This window comes from Pelodiscus sinensis, chromosome 26 (assembly GCF_049634645.1).
Source record: "Pelodiscus sinensis isolate JC-2024 chromosome 26, ASM4963464v1, whole genome shotgun sequence".
NCBI lineage: Eukaryota > Metazoa > Chordata > Testudines > Trionychidae > Pelodiscus > Pelodiscus sinensis.
The window spans coordinates 12,330,423-12,357,359 of NC_134736.1; the positions used below are offsets into that span (position 1 = coordinate 12,330,423).

At 63.6% G+C, this 26,937-nt stretch overlaps 1 protein-coding gene across 1 annotated transcript; it reads right to left on the minus strand.

Annotated features, from left to right (window-relative positions):
* Nucleotides 1-249: 249 nt before the first annotated feature.
* On the minus strand, nucleotides 250-19,517 carry NRGN (neurogranin). The gene is made up of 3 exons (XM_075909627.1): nucleotides 19,276-19,517; nucleotides 9,166-9,379; nucleotides 250-1,897 (listed from the first exon to the last, which is right to left on the minus strand). The coding sequence occupies exons 1-2, from the start codon at nucleotides 19,288-19,290 to the stop codon at nucleotides 9,173-9,175; spliced, it is 222 nt and encodes a 73-aa protein (XP_075765742.1). The 5' UTR covers nucleotides 19,291-19,517; the 3' UTR covers nucleotides 250-1,897; nucleotides 9,166-9,172.
* Between the last annotated feature and the right edge of the window lie 7,420 nt (nucleotides 19,518-26,937).

Genomic DNA, 26,937 nt, shown 5'->3' on the forward strand with positions numbered 1-26,937 from the left:
GGTCTGGCAGCGCCCAGCCAAGGGGGCAGGGTGTGCCCCACTGTGCCCCCACGCTCCTGGCTGGCCATGGCTGCTAGAGGAAGGCTGCTCCCTGGACACTGCGGGCCCCACACGGGGTGTCTGCATGGGGAGTGAGAACGAGCCAGCTGTGGATGGGGGCTGGGGCGGGGCTCCTTGCATGCAGGAGAGGGAGGTGGGGTGGAGACGCTCCATCTCCCTGAGAACGGAGACCCCAGCCAGGCCCAGGAATTAGAGCAACATTCCTTTATTGAAATTCCATCTTGGCTGGAGAAATCACATGCAGACCACAGAGAAGGCTGGAAGCCCGCTGGGCTCGAGCTCCGTCCGGCTGTGCGGATGCTGGGGACGTGCAGAGGGGGCAGGGACTGAGGCAGGCGCAAGCTGGGAGTGGGGGGTGCATGGCCAGGGCCTGGTGAAGGGGCGTGGAGGGCTATGGTCAGAGGGTGCAGTTTGGCAGGCAGCTGTCCCCATGTGCACCAGGCAGCCGGGCTGCCAGGATTCTGAAGTAAGAGGGCACAGGGCAGCGTCTGCAGTGAGGAATTCAAGGGAGGCCAGAAGCCCCCAACAGCTGAGTCGTTCCAAAGCCCTGACGGGAGGCCGGGCGCAGAGTGGGGCTGGGCAGCCCCGGGTCCAGGAAGGGGAGTGCAAGGAATCGAGAGCCACGCAGCATGCCGGGGGCCCTGCCAAAGCTGGCTGCCACTGGCAGTCTTGGCATTTCAGCTCGGGGAGCGTCGGGGGCCTGCGGGTGGAGCCCGCCAAGGGGGGCCCAAAGCACGGGCTGCCCCAGCCAGGGCTGCATGGCAAAGACAAACCCAAATCAGCTGCATAGGCCAGCCGGGGTACTCTCTTGCTGTACAGCCAGGTCCTGAAAGGCTGGAATGCCAGCGTGCACTGGGGCTGAGGGGGAGTATGCACAAGGCTGGGGGGGTCAGAGCTGCAGGGCAAGTGGGCGGGGGGAGAGAGTGGGAGCTGTGGGAGGAGTGAGTACCACAGAGGGTGTGGGAGTAGGAGCTTTGGGGACTGTGGCGGATGTGGGAGCTGTGAGAGGAACGAGCTGTGGTAGCTGTAGGAGCTGTGGGGGGATGGGAGCTGCAGGAGGAGTGGGAGCTGCAGTGGGTGTGGCAGCTGTGACAGAAGTGGGAGCTGCAGGGCATGTGGGAGCTGCAGGGCATGTGGGAGCTGTGGTGGGTGTGGGACCTGCCAGGGGGAGTGGGAGCTGCAGGAGGTATGGGAGCTGCAGGAGGAGTGGGAGCTGCAGTGGGTGTGGCAGCTGTGACAGAAGTGGGAGCTGCAGGGCATGTGGGAGCTGCAGGGCATGTGGGAGCTGTGGTGGGTGTGGGAGAAAAAGGGTATGTGGGAGCTGCAGCGGGTGTGAGAGCTGCGGCGGGTGTGGGAGCTGCAGGGAGCGTGGGAGCTGTGGCGTGTGTGGGAGCTGCAGGGCATGTCGGAGCTGCGGGGGGTGTGGGAGAAAAAGGGTATGTGGGAGCTGCAGTGGGTGTGGGAGCTGCAGGGGGCGTGGGAGCTGTGGCGGGTGTGGGAGCTGCAGGGCATGTCAGAGCTGCGGGAACTGCAGGGGTGTGGGAGCTAAAGTGTATGTGGGAGCTGCAGCGGGTGTGGGAGCTGCGGGGGGAGTGGGAGCTGCGGGGGGCGGGGGAGCTGCAGCAGGGGTATTGTCTATGTTCTGGGAGGAGGCAGGACGTCACACGGCCAGGCTAAGCAGATGTGAAGGGGACACTGGAATCCAGGGGTCTCCCGGGGGCCGGAGAGCAGCACGTCTCCACGGGACAATGTTTCTTCTGAATGGCGATGGGCGTCAGTCAGGGGCTGGCGGAGTGTTCTCTGCAAAGGGGATGCTCCATCTATTCTGTCTCAGCCCCTGCAAGGGAAAACAGAGCATGAGGCCTGGGGACTCAGCTGCGGCCTCCCGCGGGGGCGAAGGAAACCCCAGGCAGCCCCCACTCCTCTTGCAGAGCCTGGCTCAGGCAGGGAGGCCGCTGTCAACAAAAGTGTTTAGGGCTAGAGCGCAGCCACCCCAGGAGCCCTCTGTCCCTGGGGCCCAGCCAGCTGTGCTGGACCTGCAGGGCATCTGGGAGCTGACCCCTTTCAGGGGCTGCTGCTTTCCTGCAGCCCGTCAGCATCAGCCTATTTGCTCCCCATCGGCCACACTCCAGCTGGTTCCCTGGGCCAGCCCATCCGGGAGAAGCCTGGTCCCCACAGGCTTTCCAAGGGCACGGCCCTTCGCTTGCACGTGGGGATGACGGCCCCTGGCTTGCCAGACACAGGCGGGAAGCAAGTCTCTCCCCGCTCCAGGCCTGCCCGTGTCGCCTTCCCGTCCCCCACGGCCTCTGGGGACTTGCCCCCTCCCCTGTGAGTGCGGCTCTGTCACTCTTAGCGAAGGGCTGTATTAATTACCAGCAACCACCACAGGCTCTCCGTCCCACCGCCACGGTGGCTATTGCAGCACCCATGTGGGGCTGATACCTGAGCATCGTCGCCCCAAATCCAGCACATCACCGCGCGACGGGGACAATCGTCTGCCTACTGCCGCTGCTACGTGAAACACTCCCAGCTGGAGCCAACCTCCCCGTGTTAGAGCCACAGCACGGGGCGGGCATGGGGGTCGCTTCTTGCGAAGTCAGTAAGTAGGTGACATTTGTACATGGATGTGCATGCACACACACACGTGCATACATGCACACCACGCGCACACACATGTACACACCATGCACACGCACCCCCACCCAGCTCCCTTGGGAGCCGTTGCTATTGGCAATCGCTGCGCATCCATCCTGTTTGCGTCTCTTCCCTGGCACCTACAAATCTGTTCTGGAAGGCACAAGCTGCCATTCGGCCGAGCGTAATGAAGTCCCCTGGGACCTGCCAGCAGGTGTTGTACACGCTCCTGGGGGGGCACGTGCCCTAGAACTGGGGCTGGGTTTGGTTTCTGCATAAAGCCACGGAGCAGCTGGCTTCTCCTTGTGCTCGCCCTGCCCCTTGGATCCCCCGTTCCAGGGCCGAGCCCCCACCCCTGCACAATGGACAGAGCCCGCAGTGGCCCCGGGACAGGGCTGCAGTCGGGCCGGGGCAGGCAGGAGGCGAGCGGGGTAGGAATGTCACTCGAGGGGCTCGCAGGATGGAGGTGCGAGCTGCAGCCAGCCAGGCAGTGAGCGACCCTGCGGGAACATGGGCCCTAGCGAGAAGGGCATCGGGGGCGGGGGGCATAGACCAGGGCAGGCACCGCCAGAAGAGCTAGGCAGCCCCCCTCTGATAGGTCCACCTGCCCGATCATGGCCTGCAGCTAGCGCTGGGCCTTAAAGAGGCCCCAGGCCCGGGGGTGCTAGGTGGAGCTACCGCCCCTGGTGAGCAGAGCCTGGCACTGCACAGTGCTGCGTTGGGGCCCGCTGGGGTCTTTGCGTGCCAGCGGCTCAGCCCACAGCCACGGCCCAGACACGGAGCTGAGGCTGGGGGGGGGTGGCCTGTGCTCCTCAGAGCTGGGCTGTAACCAAGGGGACGAGCGTGGCGGGAGCCACGCTGGTTTTCCCTCCGGAGGTAGCAGCGGCGGGTGCAATGGGTTCCGTTCTCACGGAGGCTGCGTGGGCAGAGACTCTGGCTCCAGATGGCTGCTGGCAGGGTGCTGCTCGCGTTCCTCCAGCCCCCTGCTGCCAGCTCTGCCTGGCAGGCGTGGGACACATTCCAGGCAGGCCAGATCCTCGCTGTGAAACCCAGCCCCCCGTCCCTGGAGCGGCACGGGCTCCCGGCCGAGGTGCTGGACGGAGCTCCAGGCTGGACGGAGCTCCACCGACATTGCCGGCGTCGCTCCGTCACGGCAGCGGTGACGGTGCCTCGCCCGGCGCAGCGTCCCCTCAGCGCCTGCCAGGTAGAGCCCTGGGCCCCTGGTGCTGAGAGCCTCCAGGAATTCGCTGGCCATGGCAGGGCCAGGAGCACTCGGGTGCATGGAGGCATCGCTCCACAGTGCCCTCCCTATGGCCCCAGGCGGCCGGATTGCTCCCGACAGCCAGTGCCAGGCGGGAGCCCCACGCTCGCTGAGCCCGATGGCCGATTGAGGCATCAGTGTCTTGGCCCAGGTCCAGGCAGCCGGCCTGCGCGCTGCAGCGACTGGGGCTGACCTCAGCACGGCCGGAGCCCTCGCTGCACCATGGGAGCGTGAAGAGCCTGGTCGGGAGCTCTGGCCGGCTTTGGGGCTGGAGCCACCCGCAGCCCCGGTGAGCCTGGCCACCGCGCCAGCTGGTCTCCTGTCGGCGCGGCCGCTTTGTGTAACAGGGTAGTGAGACGCAGCAGCCGGCCCGGGGCTCTCGGGCAGGCTGGGGACTGGGCATGAGTCTGCCCCAGCCCACGGGGGGGCCTGATCAGCAGTGCGCGGGCCGGGGGCCTCCCTCACTATTGCATCCCGCGCGAGCAGATCCGGGCGCAGCACCCGGAGGGTCCCGCGGCGCAGCAGAGCGACCCGGCCCGTGCGGCGCCCAGCTGGCCTGGCCACGCCCCGGGGAGCTGCAGGATCGGGCCCTCCCCGTCTGCGTTCGAGTTCCCATCCTTGCAGCTCTTAAAAATAGCATGTGCCGAGGGGAGGCAGTTGGGCCGCGTTGCTACGGCAACGTTAAATGCCAGTCTAGGCCCTGTGCTGCCTCTCGGGGTTCCTGTGGGTTTCCATGTGAACTGCTGCTCCGTGCACAGCAAAACGAGGGCGCCCAGCTGTGCCACCTCCTCGGTTCGCCTGCCGGCGCGGCGGGACACCCCCCCAAAACCCGCCTGCAGCAGGCAGCTGCCCTGCCCCCCATGCCACAGCCCCGAGGTACAGGGGACCGCAGCAGATCCCCACCCGGATTTCCCCAGCCGCGGGCAATGGGGAGGCTGAGGCAGCAGGGCTTGGGGGGCCACACTGGCCTTCTCATGGCACCGAAGCACCGAGTGCGGGGATGGGGACTTGGGCCTTGCAGCCCCAGCCTCTCTCAGCCTGCAGATCTGGCCTGTGAGCTGCGGCCCCCCGGCAATGCTTTGGAGCCACTGTCCTGTGTGCTGCTGTGTCCGTGCCGGTTCACGCTGGGGGTACAAATGCCCCAGTGCGTCCTCTGGAAACTGGCTGTGCGTGCCCAGACTCCGCTGCGCAGCCACCCCCTTGCCAACAGGGCGGCTTGTGTCTTGCTCCTTGCACAGCTGTGGCGTGCAGGAGCCAAGCAGCCACTGTGGCTCCCATTGCCCAGGCTGGCCTGGTCACAGCCCCACTGCTGCGCTGACAGGCTTCCTCCGGCACAAAGTCAGAACATGCCCCCGGCCGGCTCATCAATGTCCCGCCCCTGTTTCCACCACAGGGCTCTAAGGCCCAGGGCCTCACAGATTCGTTGGTGCCTAACTCCCATGGGAATCCAGAGGCATTAGGTGCCTAAATACCTTGGAAGATCTGTCCCTAAAGCCACACGAAGAAGGCCCATGCAATTGCTGCATTCAGTGCCTGGGCGTCTGGCTGCAGAGTTCACCCCCACGCGGGCAGTAGTAAAATCACAAGACACTCCCAGGTCTCCAGGGTCCCGATCTTGCTGCCAGCCCATGGCCAGGCTGGGCGTCTCCCCTGTGCCCAGCTGGCTCCTGCCAACCCGCTGAGGTTGGCCACACGGCCGCAGGAGAACTGTGCCCCAACCGGGGTGAACGGGCGGGAGCCGTGCCAGTGAATCAAACACGTCACAAGGGCTTGGCTGGAGGCTACGGGAGCCAAGCAAACCGCAACTTCTCTGCAGCTTAGCAGGGTTTGAGCTTCTGGAAATCTCCCTTCACGTGCCATTCACCTGCCCAGGCTGTGCACAGAAACGTGTTCCTACCGACGCAGCAAAGCACCCCCGCTGGTCTGGATTCTGCTCCCGCGCCGTCCTGCGTCCGGCCAGGGATAACGGCCTGGATTCCGCTCCCGCGCCGTCCCGCACCCAGCCAGGGATAACGGCCTGGATTCCGCTCCCGCGCTGTGCCGTGCCCAGCCAGGGATAATGGCCTGGATTCCGCTCCTGTGCCATCCTGCATCCTGCCAGGGATACTGGCCTGGATTCTGCTCCCACGCCATGCCACGCCCGGCCAGGGATACTGGCCTGGATTCTGCTCCCGCGCCGTGCCACGCCCGGCCAGGGATACTGGCCTGGATTCCGCTCCCGCGCCGTCCCACACGCTGCCTGGAATGCTGGTCTGGCTTCTGCTCCTGTGCAGTCCTGCACCCTACTGGGGCCACTGGCCTGGCTTTCGCTCCTGCGCTGTCCTGTGTGCTGCTGGGGCCACTGGCCTGGATTCCGCTCCTGCTCCATGCCGGGTATTCTGGCCTGGCGCCTGGTGATGCTGCTCCAGAGGCCTCCACACCCCTAATCAGACCATTATTAGCGCTGGGCCCCTTGCTGTGGGCATCAAGCCCTGGGAGCTGGGAAAGGAGCTGACCCGGCACTCGCCCGTCGGCAGCTGGACAGTGGAGCACAGGGCTAGCCCCAGAGCTGGCGAGATGGATGTTTCCTGTGCCTCACTGCTCCCTCATCGGGGTTTCCAATGGGCCCTGGCGAGGGGGCAGTGGCCCCGGGTACTCTCCCTGCTGCCTGGCTGGCTCCAGCTCACACGCCCCAGGTCAAACCGTCGCCAAGTGTAGGGTCAGTGACCTTAGAGCAGGGTCACGGTGCAGGACATGCGAGTGCCAGGAGTATGGGCGTGTCTGGCCCACGCAAGGCTCTCAGTCCCTCCTGGGTGTTGGCCGTGGCACAGAGCAGCCCAGGTTGGCTGGGCGGGTGTGAGACGCAGGAGTGAGGTGGGTTCCCTGGTTCTCATGAGCCCCCCGTTCTCTCGCTGTCGGGCTCAGGGCTGCCCTGGCTGCCTGCATGCCCCGTGGGGTCTGGGCTCTGCCCGCGTCCTCCAGCCAGTGACCCCAGTGCCAGAGGATGGGGAGGCAGCACTCACTCCAAGTGCCCAGCGGCTGGAGACTCGGGCGCAGGCTGGCCCTAGTGGGAGCCAAGGTGCTGAGGTCGGGGGGAGACGCTGCAGCCCGGGGAGCCGGGAGGAGCAGCTGGCCGAGGCGCTACGTGGGCGGGTGGACCTGGCAGGCGGGAGCAGGCAGTGCCGCCGGAAGGCTCCATGTGCGGAGATGCGGGGGGTGGAGGCAGTTCATTGTCCCGCGTACGCATCGTCCACACCGCGCGTTCAGACAGCCCGTCAGACCTGCCGTGCGGGTTCCTTCAGCCCTCGGAGGGCAGGCGTGTTACGTCAGACACAGCACAAGTGCGACAGCCCCCCAGCCGAGTCTGCCTGAGGGGACCCGGGGGGGACCCCACGGGCATCGCAGGCTCGGGACACACCAGGAACAGGGCGGGGCGGGGACAGCCGGCGCGCTGCTCCAGGAGACACAACAGACACCCTGGGGGGAGGCTGCTGGCCTGGGCTCCCCCAGAGCTCCGCTAGCCACTGCCCAGGGGGCACAGGTGTGTTGTTTTCCATGGCAGGTGTGACGCTGGGGATGTGCTGTCTACTCCAGTGGCCTTGGGCCCGCTCTGTTGGGCATTCACTGGCTCTGTGTGTGCTGTGGCTGACCCCACTGGCCTCTGTCTGTGAGCACTGCCCAGCAGGGGTCGCCCTGAGGGCCCTCGTGTCCCCTAGACAATGCCCCAACCGGGTCTCACCTGACCAGGGAAGGGGTTTGGACAAAGGGAGGGTGTGGCTTGGGGAGGGGCAGGGAGAGCGGGGGGGGGGAGCATGGACAAAGCAGACTAACCAGTGTAGGGGGGCTCAGGGGCCTGTAACCTCTTCCTCCAGGGGAACTAGGGCTGTCGGCCTATCCTCTTATGCCTGCATCCGTCCTGTGCTGGGCTGTATCTCGGAACAGCAAAACCCCTCTCTATTCCACTGGCTGGCGGAGTCACAGCGTGCTGCGGATGGGGGTGCAGGCTCGGGGGGCTCCCCAACGCCCATCACAGCATGCAACACACTCAGGTCCTGCATGCCAGGAGCCTGGGAGAAGGGCGGAGTGAAAGGCGCTTGCAGGAGGCAGCTGCCAATCAGACTACATCGCATCCCCCCTCTCGGAAGCCCTCGACCGGCTGCGCCAGTCCCCGCCGCTTCCCCAGGGCTGGTCCCCCACCCACATCAGGGGTCTCATTCCTCATCCTGCCCCCTGCCTCTAGCCACAGAGCCCCCCTCATCGAATCCAGGCCTGTGGGGTCCACTGCGGACGGGGCGGGCTGCAGACCAGGGATGCTCTGTCCAGGCTGGAGCAGCCTCTGCCTGTCGCAGGGGGGCCACTCCAGTCTGGCTGCAGTGGGTGGGGGGCTTCATCAATTAACTGGTTAACCAGTGAAACAGGATTTTCCATCCCTGGTGTCCACTTGGTGGCTTGGTCCAGCCACCGGCCCGTGGAGCCTGGAGACGGGGCAGGCGTGGGCTCGGGCGGCTGGCCTGTGCTGCTCCAGCCTCGTTGCTCTCACTAGTGCACTCGCTCTAGCTGCATTCGCATCTGCGCCTCTCTCAGCGTCTCCACTGACCAGAGACTCGCATCCCTTATCCCCAGCTCAGCCCGGGCCAAGCTCAGAGCTGGGGGCGCCTTGCACACCAGCCCCGCTGCTTCCCCAATGTCTCTGCTGCTGTTCCCAGAGCCCCTCTCCAGGATGTGCCTGACATCCCATGGAGACTCTGCCTCTGCCCCGTGTGTGCCTGGGCACCAGGGCGATGCCAGGCTGCCCTTTCTCCCAGGCTGGGAGCTCTCGTACGGGTCAGTGCCCAGCTGACACTGCCCAAACAGACGTCTCCACCCCAGCCGGAGAGCATCTAGTGCTATTCCCAGCTCTGCCACTGATCCGGTGGGTGACCTCGGGCATGTCACTGCGCCTCTGGCACACGAGGATACTGACCTTGGCCCTCCCATGGAGCACTGGAGGGAACAGGCTGTCCAAGGGCCAGAGAATGGAGCTCTGCGGCCCCCACAAAGCTGAAGACTCCTCCCCCCCGGCTCCAAAGAAAACAGGCGGGGGTAGGAGGTTGAGCGTGTTTTCTGCTGGGGCTGAGTGCCGTGCACCTTAACTCCCGGTCCAGCCCACGGGCTGGTTAGTCCAGGGACTCGAGCGAGGCTGTCTGGGGGGGCCCTGGGAGGCGCAGGCCAGGCAGGCAGAGGGGGCTCACCTGGCGCCTAGTCTCCGTTGCGCAGGTCCCCCCCGCGGGTGCTGCTCGCACACTCAGGGGCCTTGCTCTTGCGCTCCATTTCGCCCCCTTTGATCTTCTTCCGGGTCATGTGGCCACGGAAACTGGCCTGGATTTTAGCGGCGGCTGCGTTGGCGTCGGGGTCGTCCAGGGGGATGTCCAGGATGTCCTCGTCCAGCTTGGTGCAGGCCCCTTCCTGGAACAGAGGCAGAGCTGGAGTCAGCGCGAGCGCCCGCCAGCCGGCGCTCCCGGGGGCTCAAGTGCCAGAGGAGCCGGGGGCGCAGGGTGGGAAGTCTGAGGGGAGGGGCCGCGAGTACCACGTAGCTGGGCAGGGGTGGGAGAGCGACAACAGCAGGAGCGGGGAGCAAGGAAGTGCCTGAACAATAGTGTGAATACAGCTCCCCCCTTAACCCTAGGCACTCGGCTGGCTTCCTTCCTTCCATGGTACCAGCCCTGGAGCCCACCTCGGGCCCTGCTGCTCTCACGCCCAGGAGCCTCTGGCCAGCCCGCGGAGCTCCCCCGTGCTCCAGGGCCGGGCTCCGCACTGCTCGGCCCAGCCAGTGCTAGCAAGTGAGCAAGGCAGAGCCTGGACAGGCAGTCCTGCCCTGAGGGGGGCTCCGTCGCCGGCCCCATGGGCGTCCTCCTTGGGCACTGGACTTCTCGCCAAACCCTTGTACTTCTCCATGCCAGCTCTGCCAGCTCCCTGGGAGCTCAGCGTCCCGCCAGGCTGCCCCCCACTAGCGCTATGGAATCAGCAGCCGTGGTGGGTAACCCGCGGCCCGTGGGCCCCACGTGGCCTCTTGGGGCTTTGTGTGTGGCCCACAAGGCATTTTGCTACCCACGTCCACGCACAGGGTGGCCGGAGTCCGCTGGCTCCTATCCGTGTCGGTTTTCTCCTACCGGTGTTGCTAAGGTGACAGGCACGGAAAGCCAGGGCACAGGAAGGGAGGTGGGTGCTGACCGCACACCGCTTGCACTGGGAGAGCCGCGCGCTCGCAGGCTGCTACAGTTCCACTGGCACCGCCCGCAAGGGCCGTGAGCACAACCGCCCGATCCCGGGAAAGCCCCTTGGTGACAACCATCTTGCAGCCTGGAGATGAAGGAGCCGCTTGTGGCGGCGCATCGGGGTTCCCGCCTCCTGCACCCCCATGGTGGCACGAACAGACTCCGCCAGCCCGTAGAACAGAGGGAGTTTATTGCTTCTCCAGGATACAGCACAGATGGAATCTGGTTACAGGAACTGGGGCTAAGAGGCCTCAGTGCCCCCCCTTGAGATGGGGGGTGGCTGGGGCCTCCAATCCCAGCCCCCTCCCCAGCTCCTTCTCCCCTGCTTCCCAGACAGAAACTAAAGACCGTCCCTTCCAGTCCTGCCCCCCAGCCAGGGGCGGCATCCCACCTTCCTTTGTTCCTCTCCCTAGGGGGTAACTGGTAGAACAGGTCACCTCCCTGTCCCATCAGCTACTCGGCTGGGCCGTGGTACAGACAGCAGCCAGTGGGGGTCACCCACAGCCCAAGCCTAGCAACCAGCAAGGTACCCCCACTACGTCACACCGCTCCTGCAGCCCACTCACTAGCCTGGTTGCCCGGGGCTGGTCTGCACGCTAGGGCCTCCCTCTGAGACACTTGTGCAATTCCTCCTGCCTTCACAGTATGGTCCCACTGCCCTCAGCAGGCCTGCCCCCCGTGACAGCTAGAACCATGCAGACCAGCAATTCTCAGCCTAGGGGCGGGACCAATGTTCCCTCGAATCTTTTCCAGCTGTGTGGGATACATTTTGTTCTGTGCACTGAGGCATGTGTGAATGTGCACCACCAGGAGAAACACAAACCTAGCTGTGGGCTCTCTGCTCATCAGCTGGGCGGCATGTGAAATTCTCCGGAGTGGCTGCAGAAGCGCACGGCTTACAGGGAACACTGGTGCGTTGGGACCCTGTTTTAATAGGCTCACAAAGCTGGCATTAGACTAGCTGAAGCCTGGGGCAGCCGGGCTCAGGTTACAGTCTCCCCCCTTCTTCCCGGGCAGTGGGGCTGGGATGGGCTCAGGCTTCAGGTCCCCCCTCCTGGGGACATGGTTCTGGTGCAAAGAAGTTTGAGAGCCGCTGGCGTGGACCCCGGTCTCTCTCCTAGGGCAGGCTGCTCTGACCCGGTTCCCATCCTGGCGCTGGCCTGGCTGCGGCTCTGCTCCTCCATGGGCCACTGGCCAGGGGCAAGGCGGAAATGAACCATTGTTTGCGGACGCCCCCAGAAGGTGTTGTGCCGCGCTAACGGCAGTGGGACTTGCTTCAGCCCACCCACCCTCTGGGCTGCGGTGCTCAGTGGGCGCAGCCTCTTTTGGTTTGGTTTGCCTGAGGGGCTGACACAGTCTCGGAGCAGCCTGGCTGGTTCAAACGGCAGCGACTGGGGGCGGGGGGAGCTGCGTCCCCAGGGCTGTCGCTCTCCTGGTCCCTCTGAACCAGACCAGGAGCCTGGCGAACCAGTCTCGCCTCCTACGAACATGTCGGTGGCAGCTGACAGCCGCTCAGCCCCCCTGTGCTCAGGCCGCCCGTCCCAAAGAACTGCGAGGGGCGGCGCGACGCAAATGTGCCGTGGGTCAAAGAAACTGCCTAGAGAAGCGGGCTGGCAGCAATAACCAGCGGGCGGGGCTGTGCTAGACCGGGCACAGAACCTGCACTGCCCTCCCCGTTCAGGGCACACTAGCTGCCGGGGCTTGGAAGAAAGCGCGTGCTCCAGCTGGTGTTTGCATTCCTTACTTGCGCTGTGGAGCATCACCCCATTACGCTGAGTCCGTGCAAAGACGGAGCAAGGACAGGGCCCCTGCCCCAAAGAGCGTAGGGGCCGGTGGCCCGGCTGCTGCTCCCCATGCGGATGGACTGGTTGAGGGACTGGCGGGCAGGCTGCATGGGAGCCTTTCAACGTGGATGGGGCCTGGATTCTCTTTGTGGGAGTCACGGCTGCATGGGGAGCAGCACTGACAGCTGCTGGCCACTGGTCCCTACGTCCTTGGGGCAGGTGCCAGGCCCTGGCTCTGTGTTCGTACAGACCCTCGCATAACGGGTGATGGGCCAGGGCTCCGCGTGCTCGCTCTAGCCCTTCCTGCCTCCTGTCACCAGGCTCCGAACACCGGGAGCCAGGCCCTCCCCCGCACAGCACGGCTGAGATCCCTCCCTTGCCAACTCTTCCGGCAGGCGGGCGCCGTGGGGGATGCTGGCACACGCCCCGTTCATGTGTCCCCACGAGACCCGAAAGCCACATTCTGCAGGAAACCCCCTCAAGGCCAGCGCTTCCCTCCCGCCTCCTTCCGCTTCCCCTCAGCCAGCCTGGCTCTCCTCCCGCCACACAGCCCGGCCTCCCCTTCCCCTGGGCACAGGAGGTCAGACTAGCTGGTCTGTGGTCCCTTCCAGCCTTAAGCTCTGTGGCCTCAAACCTACGCTGTGGGGGGGCCCAGACAACAGGAAAGAGCCGGCGGAAGAGAGAAGCAGCAGCTTGAAATCACCAGTCCCGTGCCAGCGTCTGGCTCCAGGGCGCCGAATGCTACAGACCAGGGAGCCTGCCTGGCTGTAACTGGCCTGCATTGCCGTACTCAGGCTAAACTTCAATGGGGCTCACGCTCGGCAGCTGCATGGCTCAAGCCACCGTGCTGCACGGGAGGGAGGCCTGTGGCCACCTCTCACCCACACTGTCAGCAGCTGGGCTGACACCCCGTCTACAGCCCTCACCACGGGGGGCGGGTCTCATAGGCAGGGGAAGGCCTTGCCTGGCCCCGCCCACGCTCCGCCCCCAGAGCGTCTGCTGTAGGGGCACTGGGGCAGAGTGTTGCTGCCCTGGTGCCCGCTCTCCCCGTGCTGTTGGGGTCACATGCCCTCCGCCCTACCCGAGCTCCGGGGCCAGGACGGCTGGGGCCACGTGCCCTCCGCCCTCCCCGTGCTGTTGGGGCCACGTGCACTCTGCCCTCCCCGAGCTCTAGGGCCAGGGCGGCTGGGGCCACGTGCCCTCCGCCCTCCCCGTGCTGTTGGGGCCACGTGCACTCTGCCCTCCCCGAGCTCCAGGGCCAAGGTGGCTGGGGCCACGTGCCCTCCGCCCTCCCCGAGCTCCGGGGCCAAGGTGGCTCCAATGGCCGGCCCAGGAGGGGGACAGGAAAGGGCTTTCTCAGTCTGAGCAGAATGAAAAAGCTCGGAGGGAAAAGCAGGCTGCCCCTGTGAGAAACACCCCTCCCACAGGAGCACCTAGCTACTGCACAAGAAAGAGGTGGAAGACTGCACCCTTCTTGGACAGGCCCCACGGCGAGTGTCCCCCACGGGGCAGAGTAGCAAACGCTTCCGACACTAGAACAGCTGCTTGACTGTCTGGTAGCAGGAAGTCCTACGTGGGGAGGGGTCTCCCCCAGGCAGAGGCTCCGTTGGGAAAAGCGGCGGCCAGCCTTTGTGACACAGGGGTTACGTCTACACTGCAAGGTTTTTGCGCAAGGAAATCAAGAGTAAAACGGCAGAACAGAGGGCTTTTTCCGCCGTTGATAAACCTCCTTTTACGAGGCATAACTCCATTCTGTGAATGGCCATAAGAGCTTTCTTGTGCAAGAGCATCCATGCAGTGCAGACACTCTCTTGTGCAAAAGCACATCTCTTTTGCCATGTGCTTTGAGGTGTGAACGTGCTCTTGCGCAAGAAGCATGTCGTGTAGACGTAGCATGGAAAGTAGATTCAGCAGGAAGGGAGCCCTGGAAGTCCTTCTAGTGGCCAACAACTGAGAGGGTCTGAAAACTGTTGCATTATTTGACCAGCTGTAAGGGAGGAGCGGTTCTCCCAAGAACTGGCGAGGGTTTATCAGTACCCCAGGAGAGGGGTCCCACCTAACCGAGCCTGGGCACGTCAGGGACCGGATGAGTCCAACAAGAGGCTCTGAGATGCTGACTGAGAGCCACGCGCCTCAGGCTACGTCTACACTACATGCTTCTTGTGCAAGTGTTTTTGTGCAACAAATTCTTGCGCAAGAGCACGTCCACACCTCAAAGCACCTGCACGGACGCTCTTGCGCAAGAAAGCTCTGATTGCCAGTCTACGAATGGCCATCAGAGCACCTGTGCTTTTTCCCATGGGGCTTTCTTGCACAAGAAACCCCTCTGGAGCACCCACACTTGCCCTTCCGCACAATAGCTGTAGCGCAAAAAGGAGCTCTGCCTCGTAAAAGGAGGTTTACCGCCGCCAGAAAAAGCCCTCCCGCCTGCCGTTTTACTGGTCATTTCCTTGCGCAAAAGTGCATTTGAGCTGTGGGCACTCCAGGGGTTTTGCGCAAAAGCCTTGCAGTGTAGACATAGCCTGAGAAAGCAGATCCACTGGTGAAGGAAGCCCTTACTGTCCTGAGCAGCAGGCAAATGGAGAACTTCCGCCAAAACAGGCCGTCCCGAGGAAAGTGCAGACCCAAGCGAGGACGGTGCAAGCCACGGGCCTGTCCGTCCCCAGCAGTCTTGCCCCAGGGACGGGCATTTCCAGTGACTGCAGACCACGCCGGAGTGAGCACGGCACAGGAAGCGTGACCTCAGGCTCTGATTCGCTCTGTGCCGTTGCTGACTGAGAGCAAGACAAGACTGAAGGGACGCGTCTGAAACACCATAATGTCTCTGCCACGCACCTCGCCCAAGGAGCATCCCCAGAACTGCTCCAAAGGGGCTGCGACACGAGTCCCCCGGTTCTGCCACGCGTGCGCTGCTCAGCATCCCCTTCCCGTGCCACACCCTGTCCCGCGGTGCCGGAGGGCTCCGTGCGGTGATCGGCCCCTTTGCTGGAGCATCTTGCTCACATACCACTTGAATCCCACATCCCTGCGGCAGGACCTTGCAGAGCCAGCAGGCCAGTTACCCCGTGCGCGGTCACGCTGCAAAGGGCACAGCCCAGCCCCGCTGCATGCGTCACCAGCTCCACCGTCTGGTCTGCGGTAGCTCACGCAGTCGGTAGCCACCGAGTTCACCAGGCCTCACCGCCCTCCGAGCCCCATGCTCTCAGATCTCTGGCTGTTGCCCGCCACCGTCCCAGCTGAGCACGGGGCACTGGAGGTCCCTCAGCGGCTAAGAACCCATCTGAAGGAGGGGGCTGTGCCCACGGAAGCTCATGATCCCATCGACATGTTTGGTTGCCTAGAAAGTGCTACCAGGCCGTTGGCTGTTTATTTTGTTAGCACGGCGCCTTGCTGAAGTGCTCACCGTGCCCTGTCGACACAAGGGGCCCTGACCCGAAGGAAAGGCCCCTCTCTGCACTGCTCTATGCTCCAGTTGCTGGCCTGTGCTCCAGGCAGCCCTCTGCTTTGGTGCAGAAAGGCCGGGACCGGGAGCCAAGGAGATCGGGAAGAAGCCAGGACCCAAGGTCCTGCCCTGCTTCTCAGGCTCCCTCAGGTGAGCAGCTGTGCTCTGTGCTTCTCAGTCTCCTCTGGCCCCTCAAGCTCCATCTTCTCAGCCTCCTCTGGGCTCCCAGCTGCATCTTCTCAGCCTCCTCTTCCCCTCCCCCTCCATCTTCTCAGCCTCCTCTGGGCCCCCCAGCTCCATCTTCTCAGCCTCCTCTGCCCCACTCCCCAGCTCCATCTTCTTAACCTCTCTACCTCCCCCCCCAGCTCCATCTTCTCAACCTCTTCTCCTCCCCACCCCCACCGTCTCAGCTTCCTCTGGGCCCCCCAGCTCCATCTTCTCAACCTCCTCTGGGCCCCCAGATCCATCTTTTCAGCCTCTTCTCCCTCCTCCCCCCCTGCTCCATCTTCTCAGCCTCCTCCATCCCCTCCCTCCCTCCCAGCTCCATTTTCTCAGCTGCCTTCCCAGCCCAGATCCTGACATTCGTTTTGTCCCGTCCCAGAGCAATCCACCCATGCCACGTCCCCTTCCACCAACTGCAAGGCACCACCAGGCCTGGGCACCTCCCCAGCCCAGCTCTCCGGGTGCTGCACACGCTGCCGCCTGGCACTCCAGAAACGCCAAGAGAACCATGGTGCCACCTGCACTCAGACGCCCTCTGGATTTGCCTCCTGGATCTTGGCTGCTCCCCCTTCTCCTCCGGCGCCTCACCAGCCTCTTCCCCCATCCCAAGCAGCCCCTGGTATGCAAGTGTCTCTTCCCACGTTCCCAGCGCGGGGAGCCACTGCCCTGCATCTCCTGTCTCAGCGACCAGTCTCATCTGGGCACATCCGCGCTCCCTGGCCCCTGCCTCTGAGCGGCTCCTCCGCACCCTTCCCTAGGGCGCTGCTCCTGTCAGCCTGGCCCAGGGTGCCCCGGGGTCTGAGTGCCTGGGGCTGTACGGAACCGAGGCTCTGACCCGACTGCTGGAGGACTTGCCTAGTGGTGCTTGAGCTCGTGTCTTGTCCAGGGGCTGGCCTTGGAGGGGTCTGCTCCTGATACCCGGAGCGAGGCCAGAGGCCCTGGGGCAGAGCCCCCAATCCAGCCGGTGCTACTTACTGGGGTGCCAGGGCGTCTGGCGTCAGCCCAGGGCCGGGTCCCTGGGATCCTGCCTTCCCAGCCGGACCCCACCCAATCCCCTCTCATCTCTTAGGCAAGCCCCCTGGCCCCCGTTCAGCCGCCCATTGCTAGTGGCTTGGCGAGAGCAGCGAGCAGGGAGCGCTTCCGCTCCAGCCAGCTGGGCCCTCCTGGGCCTCCCAAGCCGCAGCGGCCGTGACCTGCCAGCTCGTTCCCCAAGCAGCCTTCCCGATGTGCTGCGGGCCACGGAGCTGCTTCGCCTGCCAGACTCGCTACGCGCTCCCCGAACGCGCCCAGTGGAGCGCAGACAAGAAGCCCCTGGTGGAGGGGAAGGCCAGGCCCCTGCCCACTTGGCATCAGCTCTGAGACCAGCCCGCACACAGGCAACTCTCCCCCCCCCCCCGCAGAGGCGCAGCGTTACCCCTCCCACTTGCGCTGCCCCAGGCGCCCAACGCTGCCGCGGGCCCAGGCTCTAGGAACCGTCCCTCCACTTGGCAGCTTAGCCCAACGGCTGGGGCTTTCGAAGGGGCAGGGGAGCTGCTCCGACAAGCACATCGGGGTCTGATCCGGGTTAGTCCAGTCAAAGACGAACCCGCCAGCTCCGACAGCTGCAGGTGCTGAACAGCGCCGGTTGGGTGGGAAAGGTCAGCACGTCAGCCCAGCATCGCCAGCTGCGTGGACGGACAAGGGGGCTCCTCGCACTGCCCCACGGCCCCCAGCTATGCGGACAGGATGTGACGTAGTGGGGGGTACCTTGCTGGTTGCTAGGCTTGGGTTGTGGGTGACCTCCACTGGCTGCTGGCTGCAGCACGGCCCAGCAGGGCGGGGGATGAGTCATTATGCAAGGGGGCTCCAAACCTGTCTGATCAGTTATCTCCCAGGGAGCGGAAGAATGGGAGGAAGGGGAGCGGAGCCCTGGCTGGGGGCAGGGCTGAAAGTGAGTGTGTTAGTTTCTGTCTGGGATCATGGAGGAAGCAGCCTAGGGAAAGGGGCTGGGATTTAGGGGCCCAGGCTCCCCCATCTCAAGGGGGGCTGAGGCATCCTAGGCCTGCCCTGTAACCAGATGACATCTGTGCTGTGCTGTATCCTGGAGCAGCAATAAACTCCCTCTGTTCTACTGGCTGGTGGAGTCTGTCCGGGCCATTACGGGGGTGCAGGAGACGGGAAAACCCCAACGCGCCGTCACACAGGACAAAGGGGGCTCCTTGCACTGCCCCACAGCGCCTAGCTGCGCAGACAGGACAAGGGGGCTCCTCACACTGCCCCACAGCGCCTAGCTGCGCAGACAGGACAAGGGGGCTCCTCGCACTGCCCACGGCCCCACGGTGCCCAGCTGCGTGGACAGGACAAGGGGGCTCCTCGCACTGCCCCACGGCACCCAGCTGCGAGGACAGGACAAGGGGGCTCCTTGCACTGCCCCATGGCCCCACGGCACCCAGCTGCGTGGACAGGACAAGGGGGCTCCTCGCACTGCCCCACGGCGCCCAGCTGCGAGGACAGGACAAGGGGGCTCCTTGCACTGCCCCATGGCCCCACGGCACCCAGCTGCGTGGACAGGACAAGGGGGCTCCTCGCACTGCCCCACGGCGCCCAGCTGCGAGGACAGGACAAGGGGGCTCCTTGCACTGCCCCATGGCCCCACGGCACCCAGCTGCGTGGACAGGACAAGGGGGCTCCTCGCACTGCCCCACGGCACCCAGCTGCGAGGACAGGACAAGGGGGCTCCTCGCACTGCCCCACGGCCCCCAGCTGCGAGGACAGGACAAGGGGGCTCCTCACACTGCCCCACGGCCCCACGGCACCCAGCTGCGAGGACAGGACAAGGGGGCTCCTCGCACTGCCCCACAGCGCCTAGCTGCGTGGACAGGACAAGGGGGCTCCTCGCACGGCCCCACGGCCCCAAGCTGCGCGGACGGGACAAGGGGGCTCCTCGCACTGCCCCACGGCCCCAAGCTGCGCGGACGGGACAAGGGGGCTCCTCGCACTGCCCACGGCCCCAAGCTGCGCGGACGGCCGGGCTTCCTGGCACCACGCAAAGTTCGCAGATGCCGAGGCCAGACGGCACCACTGTGATCACCCGGGCTGAGCTGCGCCCAAGCGGTTCCGAGAAAACGCGCCCAGCTCGAGTCCCGCGTGGCCCGGACCGAGACTCCTCCACGCGCGGCGGCTGCTCCCGGGCGAACGAGTGTCCCTGGGGGGCTGGACCCCCCCCCCCCGCCGGGCTGCGCCGCTGCCCGCCTCTGTCCCTCCCGCGGGCACTGGCCGGGCGCAGCGCCCCGAGTGAGCGGGGCCGCCGGGGCGAGGCGGGGGTCGCAGCCGCGGGCCCCGGGAACGGGCGGCAGGAGCCTCTCGCCCGACGTGCCGAGTTTCGGGGTTCGGCTTCCCCGACACCAGGCAGCGGCCGGGCCGGGCCGCCCCTTCCCCGAGCGCGGAGCAGAGACACCCCCTCGCTCGCTCGCGAGTTCGTGTCCAGCCCCGGGGCGCTGCTGGAACAACCCGCCTGCGAAGCCGCTTCGGTCCCCGGCCGCCTGCCTTCCCCAGGGCCCCGTACCGCGCCCGGAGACCCGGAGGCGACAAGCCCTGCCCCCTGCCCCCGCTCTGCCCCGGGGCTCCCGCTGGAGTCAGGAGCGAGCGGCGCGCACGTACATTGCAGCAGTCCATCCCGGAGGCCGCTTCCAGCCCGAGCGAGACTTCAGCCGTCGGACGGGGAGGCTCTGCCCTTCCGCTCCGCCTGGAACTTGGCCCGGCCCTGCCTCTCCTGCAGGTGCTCAAGCGGGACAGAGCCTCTTGCCCACGGACCCCAGCTCCTCTGGCAGCCGAGCCTGTCACGCCCGCTCACAGCGCTCCCCTCTCTCCAGCCTTTGCCTCCTCTCCAGCTTCTCAGCAACTCCCCTCGCTCCCAACGCGCTCAAGCACTTAAAGGCGCAGGCCCTGCAAGGAGGCTCCAGCGCTGTGCCTGCACCTGGGGAGCAAACAGCAGCCAGCATCTCGAGCCAGGTGGCGAGTTCTGGGGGTCTCCGTCCTGGGGGCAGGAGCAGGTTTGCCGGAGTGTCTCTGCTCTCAGCCTCTTGCACCCTGCCCCCATGGGCTGTACAAGATCTCTGGGAGAGAAAAGCAGACAGTAGCCAGAGCCAGTCTCCTCTCCTCCCCGGGTCGGTGTGACACTGCCCTGGCCAGCCGACAAGTGGGAAAAATCATGACAGGGGTGGGGGCAATAGGCGTCTATGTGACCCCTTAGAGATCAGGACTGGGCCCCTAAAAGCAGGGCATCGCCCCCCCCCTAGTAACCACAGGCCTTTGGTGGCCTGACCCAGGTGGGCGAGTGGAAGAGCAGCCCCACAGATCCGACTGGTGACAGCGGGTGAGGGGTGGGTGTACACAATGTGGCTGCCCATACATCGCTATGGGACACAGGAATCACCCTTCCAGAGCACAGCCATGCTCCAAGCGGGCCCACGCTTGTTCTAAGGGGCAGGGCCCCAGGAGGGGTGTTACTCCCATCCATAAGGGGCATCTTGCACATGGCCTGTACTTTTCCTGCCCTCGGCGGGTGCGACATGCCTGGCTATCGAGCACCAGTTTCACCCCCGAGCCACAAGGCCGGCAGGTCCCGAGGGGCTGCTCGCAAAGGGTGAAAGAAGAGCTGGGCATGGGGGCCACGGGAGGTGCGTCCTGCCCTGCCAGGCAGGTCCTTGGCAGAGGGACACGGGCCTTTCCCACAACTGTGCTTTTTAAACTCCACCGAGCATCGGAGCCTTGGGTGGGTGGAAACCAGGAAATCAGGACAAACACCCCCTGCAACCAGCCTTGTGCAGCTGAGCCGTGCCCACACAGTGCAGCTCAGCAAGCTGCCTCTGACCTACTTACACAGACACCCACGTGCGCGTGGAGCCCCAGGGCCGGGAGCCACAGAACCGAACGGGAACCCCTGGATCCGATGGGATCAGGTCAGGCCATGGGGCGCTGCCCCCGAATCTGCCACGCCGAGCGATGCCCCCCGGTGTGCTAGACAGAGTACAGACACCGTGCCTCTCAGTACGCCCGGCCCTCCCGCCACTCGCCGAGCCCCCAGGACACCCCTCAGGGCCAGACAGACACACGGGGAGACACAAGCTCCTGTGCACTTTGCTACACACTGTGACTCCCCCCCCAAGGACCTGCCCCCACGGGCAGGAAGGGGGCAGAACAAGGCCCCATCTGTGCTCTGTGGCCAGAGTGAGGAGCCATGCCTGCCCCGCTGCATCAGGACACGAATCCAACAGGCCCTGACCCCAGGGCCACCTTACCCCATGCCTGTCCTCCTCCCCCCCCCCTCCGCCCTGAGGCAGGACCTGCCAGAGAAGAGGGGCCCCCTCTATTGCCATTGCGAAGAAGGCCCCGAAATTCTTGAACCCGGCCCGTCACTCACTGAGGCCTTGCTGTAGACACGCCCCTCCCAAGCCCCAGGAACAGACTCCCCCGCCTCAGGACCTTCCCCCAGCCGATCTTTGCCACTTCCCTACCCTGAGGGTCTGGGAAAGCCGCACCATGGCCCAGCCCCTCCCAAACATCAGCTTCTGCCAGCCTTGCTTACACACTCCTGGGCCTGGGTTGGCCCCCAACCCCACGTATCCTGCAGGGCCCAGCCCTCTCCTGGGCAGCGCAGAGATACTAGGTCTATTGCCCCTCAAAGGGGAACACACAACAGCTTGGCACATCACATGGCGCTTCCCCCAGCTCCCAGCACTGGCTCAGTTCTGAGTCCAGCTCCAGGAGAGGGGGTTGTAAGCAGGCGTCGAAGGCAGGAATGGTGGCAGGGCAGCAGGGGTAAAAGGAGTTCTGACCGTAACACTCCAGCGGCTCACAGTGAAGTCCCTTGCCACGTGTCCAAACGTGGCTCCCAAAGTCCAACAGCTGGTTCCTCTGTCTTCTGAGGCGGATAGGCAGAGCTGGGGTGGGGGTGGTTGTCCCTCACGTCCTTAGCTCTCTGTAGCGTTTCCCTAGCCCAAGTTCTTTTCAGCCCAGAGCAAGGGGACATGGAGTTTGGTGGGGGAGAGGGTTTTCACAGCTGTTTGCTAAGAGGCAGATGTTCACTCCTGCCCCCCTTCCTTGCCAAAGAATGGTCACTGGACAGGTGATGACCCATCCCTTTTGCTGACTGGGGCGTCTGCCTGCCCTTTGTCTTTGAGAAACAAGTTTTCCCCTTCCCAGACGTGTCTGTTGGGATTGCAGACTGTGTTCAGAACTTTACATGTAACAAGACTGTTGGCCAGCAAGTTAGCAGTTTCAAATGTTAGCTCACGCGGCCGATTTTGTACAGAGATGAGTACGGTCGTGTGCCAGGTGTGAAGCCCGGGGTGCGAACAGTCACAGGATCTGAGGGGGAGGGGAGCTTTTAGAGAAACAGCCCATCTTGATTTAAAAATTGCCAGTGATTGAGAATCCACCGCAACGCTGGGTAAATTGTTCCAATAGCTAATTACTCCCCTGTTAAAAATGCGGGCCAGTGTCTGCCTTAATTCTAGTGGAAGTTTGCCTAGCTTCAACCCCCACCCACTGGACCATGTGATCAGTGTCGCACGGAGACTGAAGAGCTGATTGCTGAATATTTGTTTCCCACCTGGATACTCGCAGGCCAAGTCCCCCGTTAGCTTTCTCGTTGCTGAGCTAAGGCGAGGGAGCTCTGGGAGTCTGTCGCTGGCAGGCAGGTTTTCCAACCCTTCACCCTGCTCACGGCGTTTCTTTGGACGCTGTGAAATTCATCACCATCCGCTCTGGATTGTGGGCACCTGGCCCTTGCACCAGATTCCAGCAGCAGCTGCATCAGTGCCAAAGACAGGTGTGAAATCACCCCTTGGCTTCTCTGGGGGATTGCCCGGTTTATTCGCCCCAGGATCTCATGAGAGCCTTTGGCCAACGCGCACACGAGGAGCCCATCTTGAGCTGGCTCTCCACAGCACCCCACGCCCCTCCCGGAGTCTCTGCTGCCCCCATCCCAGGCACATGGCCTCCAGGAGAGAGTTACAGAGGAGCGGCTTTGGGACCGAGCGCTCAGAGGAACTCTCACAGGACAATGATAAAAGGCAAAAGCACCCTGTCACCCGTGGGTGAACCCCGTTCACAAGGCAATGGCTCCAGATCTGGCCTCTCCACCCACACCCTCAAAGGAACCCTGCACATCCTTTCAAAAGGCAAACCTGGGAGCTGACTGTGACTAGTGGGGGGTACCTTGCTGGTTGCTATGCTGGGCAGTGGGCTGTAGAATCATAGAACCATCGAACTGGAAGAGACCCCAGAAGGTCAAGTCCAGCCCCCTGCTCTAGGCAGGACCAATCCCAACTAAATCAACCCAGCCAGGGCTTTGACTGTGGGTGACCTCCACTGGCAGCTGTTTGTAGCCATTATACAAGGGGCTCCCAACCTGTCCGACCAGTTGCCTCCCAGGGAGAGAAATAAAGGAAGGAGGGGAGGCAGGTATCATGGAGGAAGCAGCCTAAGCAAGGGGCTGGGATTTAGGGGTCAAGTCTCCTCCATCTCAAGGGGGGCTGAGGCATCCTAGGCCTGCCCTGTAACCGGATTACATCTGTGCTGTGCTGTATCCTGGAGAAGCAATAAACTCCCTCTGTTCTACTCGCTGGTGGAATCTGTTCGTGCCACCACGGGGGTGCAGGAGGCAGGGGAACCCCGATGTGCCACCATACTGACATGTACAATTCCACGGGCAGTCAAGACCACGGACTGGCAGAGACACTTGATTGACGGTTTATTACAACCGTGCCTCCAGGTGTATCCTATGACCGCAGAGGTGTCAATGGACTGCTCTACCTACCTCGGGTGGTCCTTGGGAATATGTGCGAACTGCCCATGCTAAACAAGCTTTTCCACCCTGTGTTTAGCTGCCACACTGGGAGGACTTTCCCTGGCCAGGTCTATACCACAGGGCAAGGTCGAATCAAGATGCACAACTCCAGCTATGTTAATTATGTAGCTGGAGCCAATGTGCCTTGATTCCTGTTTCCCCCCGACCTTGCAGTGGGAGGCCGATGGGAACAAATGCTCGTCAGTTTCCCTTACTCCTTGCAGGAGCAGGAATACCAGCACCAACAGGGGCACCCTCTGAGTTTGATTTCATGAGTCTTAACTAGACCTGCTAAATTGAACTCCGGAAGGTGGATCGCAGCAGCATCAATCATCCCCAGAGTGTAGCCATGGCCCCAGACCTGAAGCAGAGCTCTGTAGAGCGGGAGAGCCTCTTTCCTCAACAGAAGTTGGTTCAGTAAAAGATGTTACCTCACCCCTCTGTCTCTCGCACACATACCTTGAGCTGCTTTGGGTTGACATCCTCCAGAGCAGGGGTTCTCAACCCATTGAGGGCCACTGCTCCAAGATGAATGAGACTATTTCTCCCACCCAAGCACAGAACAGAAATGGTTGTGGACCATGTGTGATGCAGCGGGTGCTGGCCACTCGCTGGTCGCTATGCTTGGGCTGTGGGTGACCCCCACTGGCCTGTGTGTAAGTACTGCCCAGCAGGGGGTCACCCCTGAGCTCCAGCATGTAGAGTCTGTAGACCATGGCCGGCAGGGGCTTCTCACCTGAACAAAGGAAGGGGTGTGGCTACCTGGGGAATGTGTGTTCCGTGGTTTTGGGAGAGGCAGTTTTTGCTGGGATGACATGAAGCTGAGTACTGAGAGGTCAGAGGCCCCCTACCCCTACCCCAAGGGGTCCCAGGCTGCCTGGCCCTGACTCCTGTAGACACATCACAGCTGTGCTGGGCTGTACCTGGAGAAGCAATAACCCCCCTGTTCTACTGGCTGGCGGAGTCTCATCTTGCTGCGGATGGGGGTGCAGGATCGGGGGTACCCGACGGACCGGCACACCATGGCTGCCTTTCCTGCAGTAGCACTGACAATTTGCCCTTCCTCTCTCGCAATGGGTAGGTGCCATTGGCAAGGCTCTTTGTGTTCCTGTAAAAATCTCCTTCTTAGTGCCTGTAATTCTGCTGGCATCTATTTGTCCTTGCGTACCTTTGCTTACCTTAGCCCTGGAGTCACAGTGCTTACCTTCAGCACACTCAGTGCTCTGCTCTGCCCTTCCCTTCCTCCACTGCTTGCCAGTCTTTTAACATTATTCCTATAGCTGCCTGCCCGTCCCTCTAAAACCAGGCCAGTTTTCTAAACCAGCACAGCCTGTCCCCAGCTGTGGGACTGGGGCGTTTGGGCTCCGAAGTGATTCCCAATTATCATTCAGACTTTCTGATTAAATTCTTCCTCCCAGCTGAGTTGGCTCAGAATTAGTTTTGACTTGGCCCTATTAAAGCACCAGGTGAGACATGACTGGTCTGACTGATTCTGCTTGCACCTGTGCCTCAGCTCTCTTCAGTGGTCACTCCTCTGTGTTACACACCCCACACATACCCACCCACCCACCCGCGTGCGCACACACACACATGGGGAGGGGAGCTCAGGGATTATGATATGACAGTACTTGCAAGAAATTCACGTGTGGGATGGAGCACATCATAGTGGGGGGGTGAGGAGAGGCTCAGGCAGGGGAGGATGTGGGGGTGCAGAAGTCAGGGCAAGGGTTGGGGGTGCAGGGAGCTCTGGGAAGGGGCTGGGGGTGCAGGGGGCTCAGGGCAAGGACTGGGGGAGTGGGGGACTCTGGGCAGGGCTTGGGAGTGTGGGGGGCTCTGGGCAGGGGATGGAGGTACGGGGGCTCTGGGCAGGGCCTGGGAGTGTTGGGGGCTCTGGGCAGGGCCTGGGAGTGTTGGGGGCTCTGGGCTGGGGGAGTGGGGGCTCTGGGCAGGGGCTGGAGGTGTGGGGGGCTCAGCGCAAGGGCTGGGGGAGTGGGGGGCTCTGGGCTGGGGGTGTGGGGGGCTCAGGGCGAGGGCTGGGCGAGTGGGGCGCTCTGGACAGAGGCTGGAGGTGTGGGGGGGCTCAGCGCAAGGGCTGGGGGAGTGGGGGGCTCTGGGCTGGAGGTGCAGGGGGCTCTAGGCAGGGGTTCGGGGTGCAGGAGGCTCTGGGCTGGGAGTGTGGGGGGCTCTAGGCAGGGGCTGGGGTGTGTGGTGCAGAGTGGGGGTCAAGGGCACCATTTAGGGAGGGCAGGGAGCTCAAGACCCCCCCCCCAAGATTCGCAGCAGGATGCTGCTTGCTCTCCCCTACGGACACTCACTCCTCTGCCCCAGGAGGGAGAGGGATGCAGGGATGCCTGCTGGGAGCTTTCCCCTCACTCCCTGGCAGTGATGGGAAGGGGAGCAGCAAGCAGGGCCCCAGGACAGCTCTCAGGAGGGGCTTCAGCCCCTTCAGTGGCCCCTGGGGGCTCAGGGCTGGGGCCCTTTTAACCTGCCTGGCTGCTGGCTGCTTAGCAGGCAGCCCAACCGGGAGCGCCCAGCCCTCCGGCTCCTGCCTGCTGTTCACCTCTGCCGTGTGCCCCTCAGAGGGCAGCCCCCCAGGGTGTCTGCGCATGGCAGAGGGGAGCGGAAAGGGTCAATCGTCCTGGTCCCTAGGAGGGTCCCTTGGTCGGTGGCAGACACAACTAACCCCCAGCATCCACGCCCCCAAGCTATGGGTGCCTTGGAAACAGGTCATGCCTGTTAGCCCGAGTGGCTCCCCTTCCGCATTGGCTGACGCAGTCGTGTCTAAATTGATTATGACCAGTCATGTGGCTCCCCCACCCCCAGTAATACCCACAAGATTGAATTTCTGCCCCCAAATGGGCTATACCAGGTTGTCTTGTTACCTGGACTCCTAGCGTTGCTGCGGGCAATTCACGCTGTTCTCTGCACACCCTACGAGTCCTTGATTCCTTGTGTTCTCGTGGAATCGCAGAGATCGTAGAGCTGGAAGGGGTCTCACCAGGGCATCCAGTCCAGTCCCCTGCCCTCACGGCAGGACCCAGCACCATCTAGAGCATCCCGGGCAGGTATATAAGATCATTAGAACGGCCACACTGGGTCAGTCCATCCAGACCAGTGTCCTGCCTGCCAGCAGTGGCCAATGCCAAGTGCCCCAGCGGGCGTGAACAGAACAGGGAAGCATGGAGTGATCCGTCCCCTGTCGCCCATTCCCAGCCTCTGACACAGAAGCCAGGGACCTCCCTGCCCATCCCAGCTAACAGCCATTGACGGCCCGATCATCCATGGACGTAGCTAGCGCTTTCCCGAAGCCTGGTAACGCTGTTTGTCCAACCTGCTCTTAAAAAGCCCCAGTGACGGAGATTCCACAGCCTCCCTGGGCAACCGATTCCAGTGCTGAACCACCGTCTTCCCTTCTCCTACGCTCTCTTCGTGTAATCCCTTCCTGATTACTCTAGCCAGCCAGTGCCCAA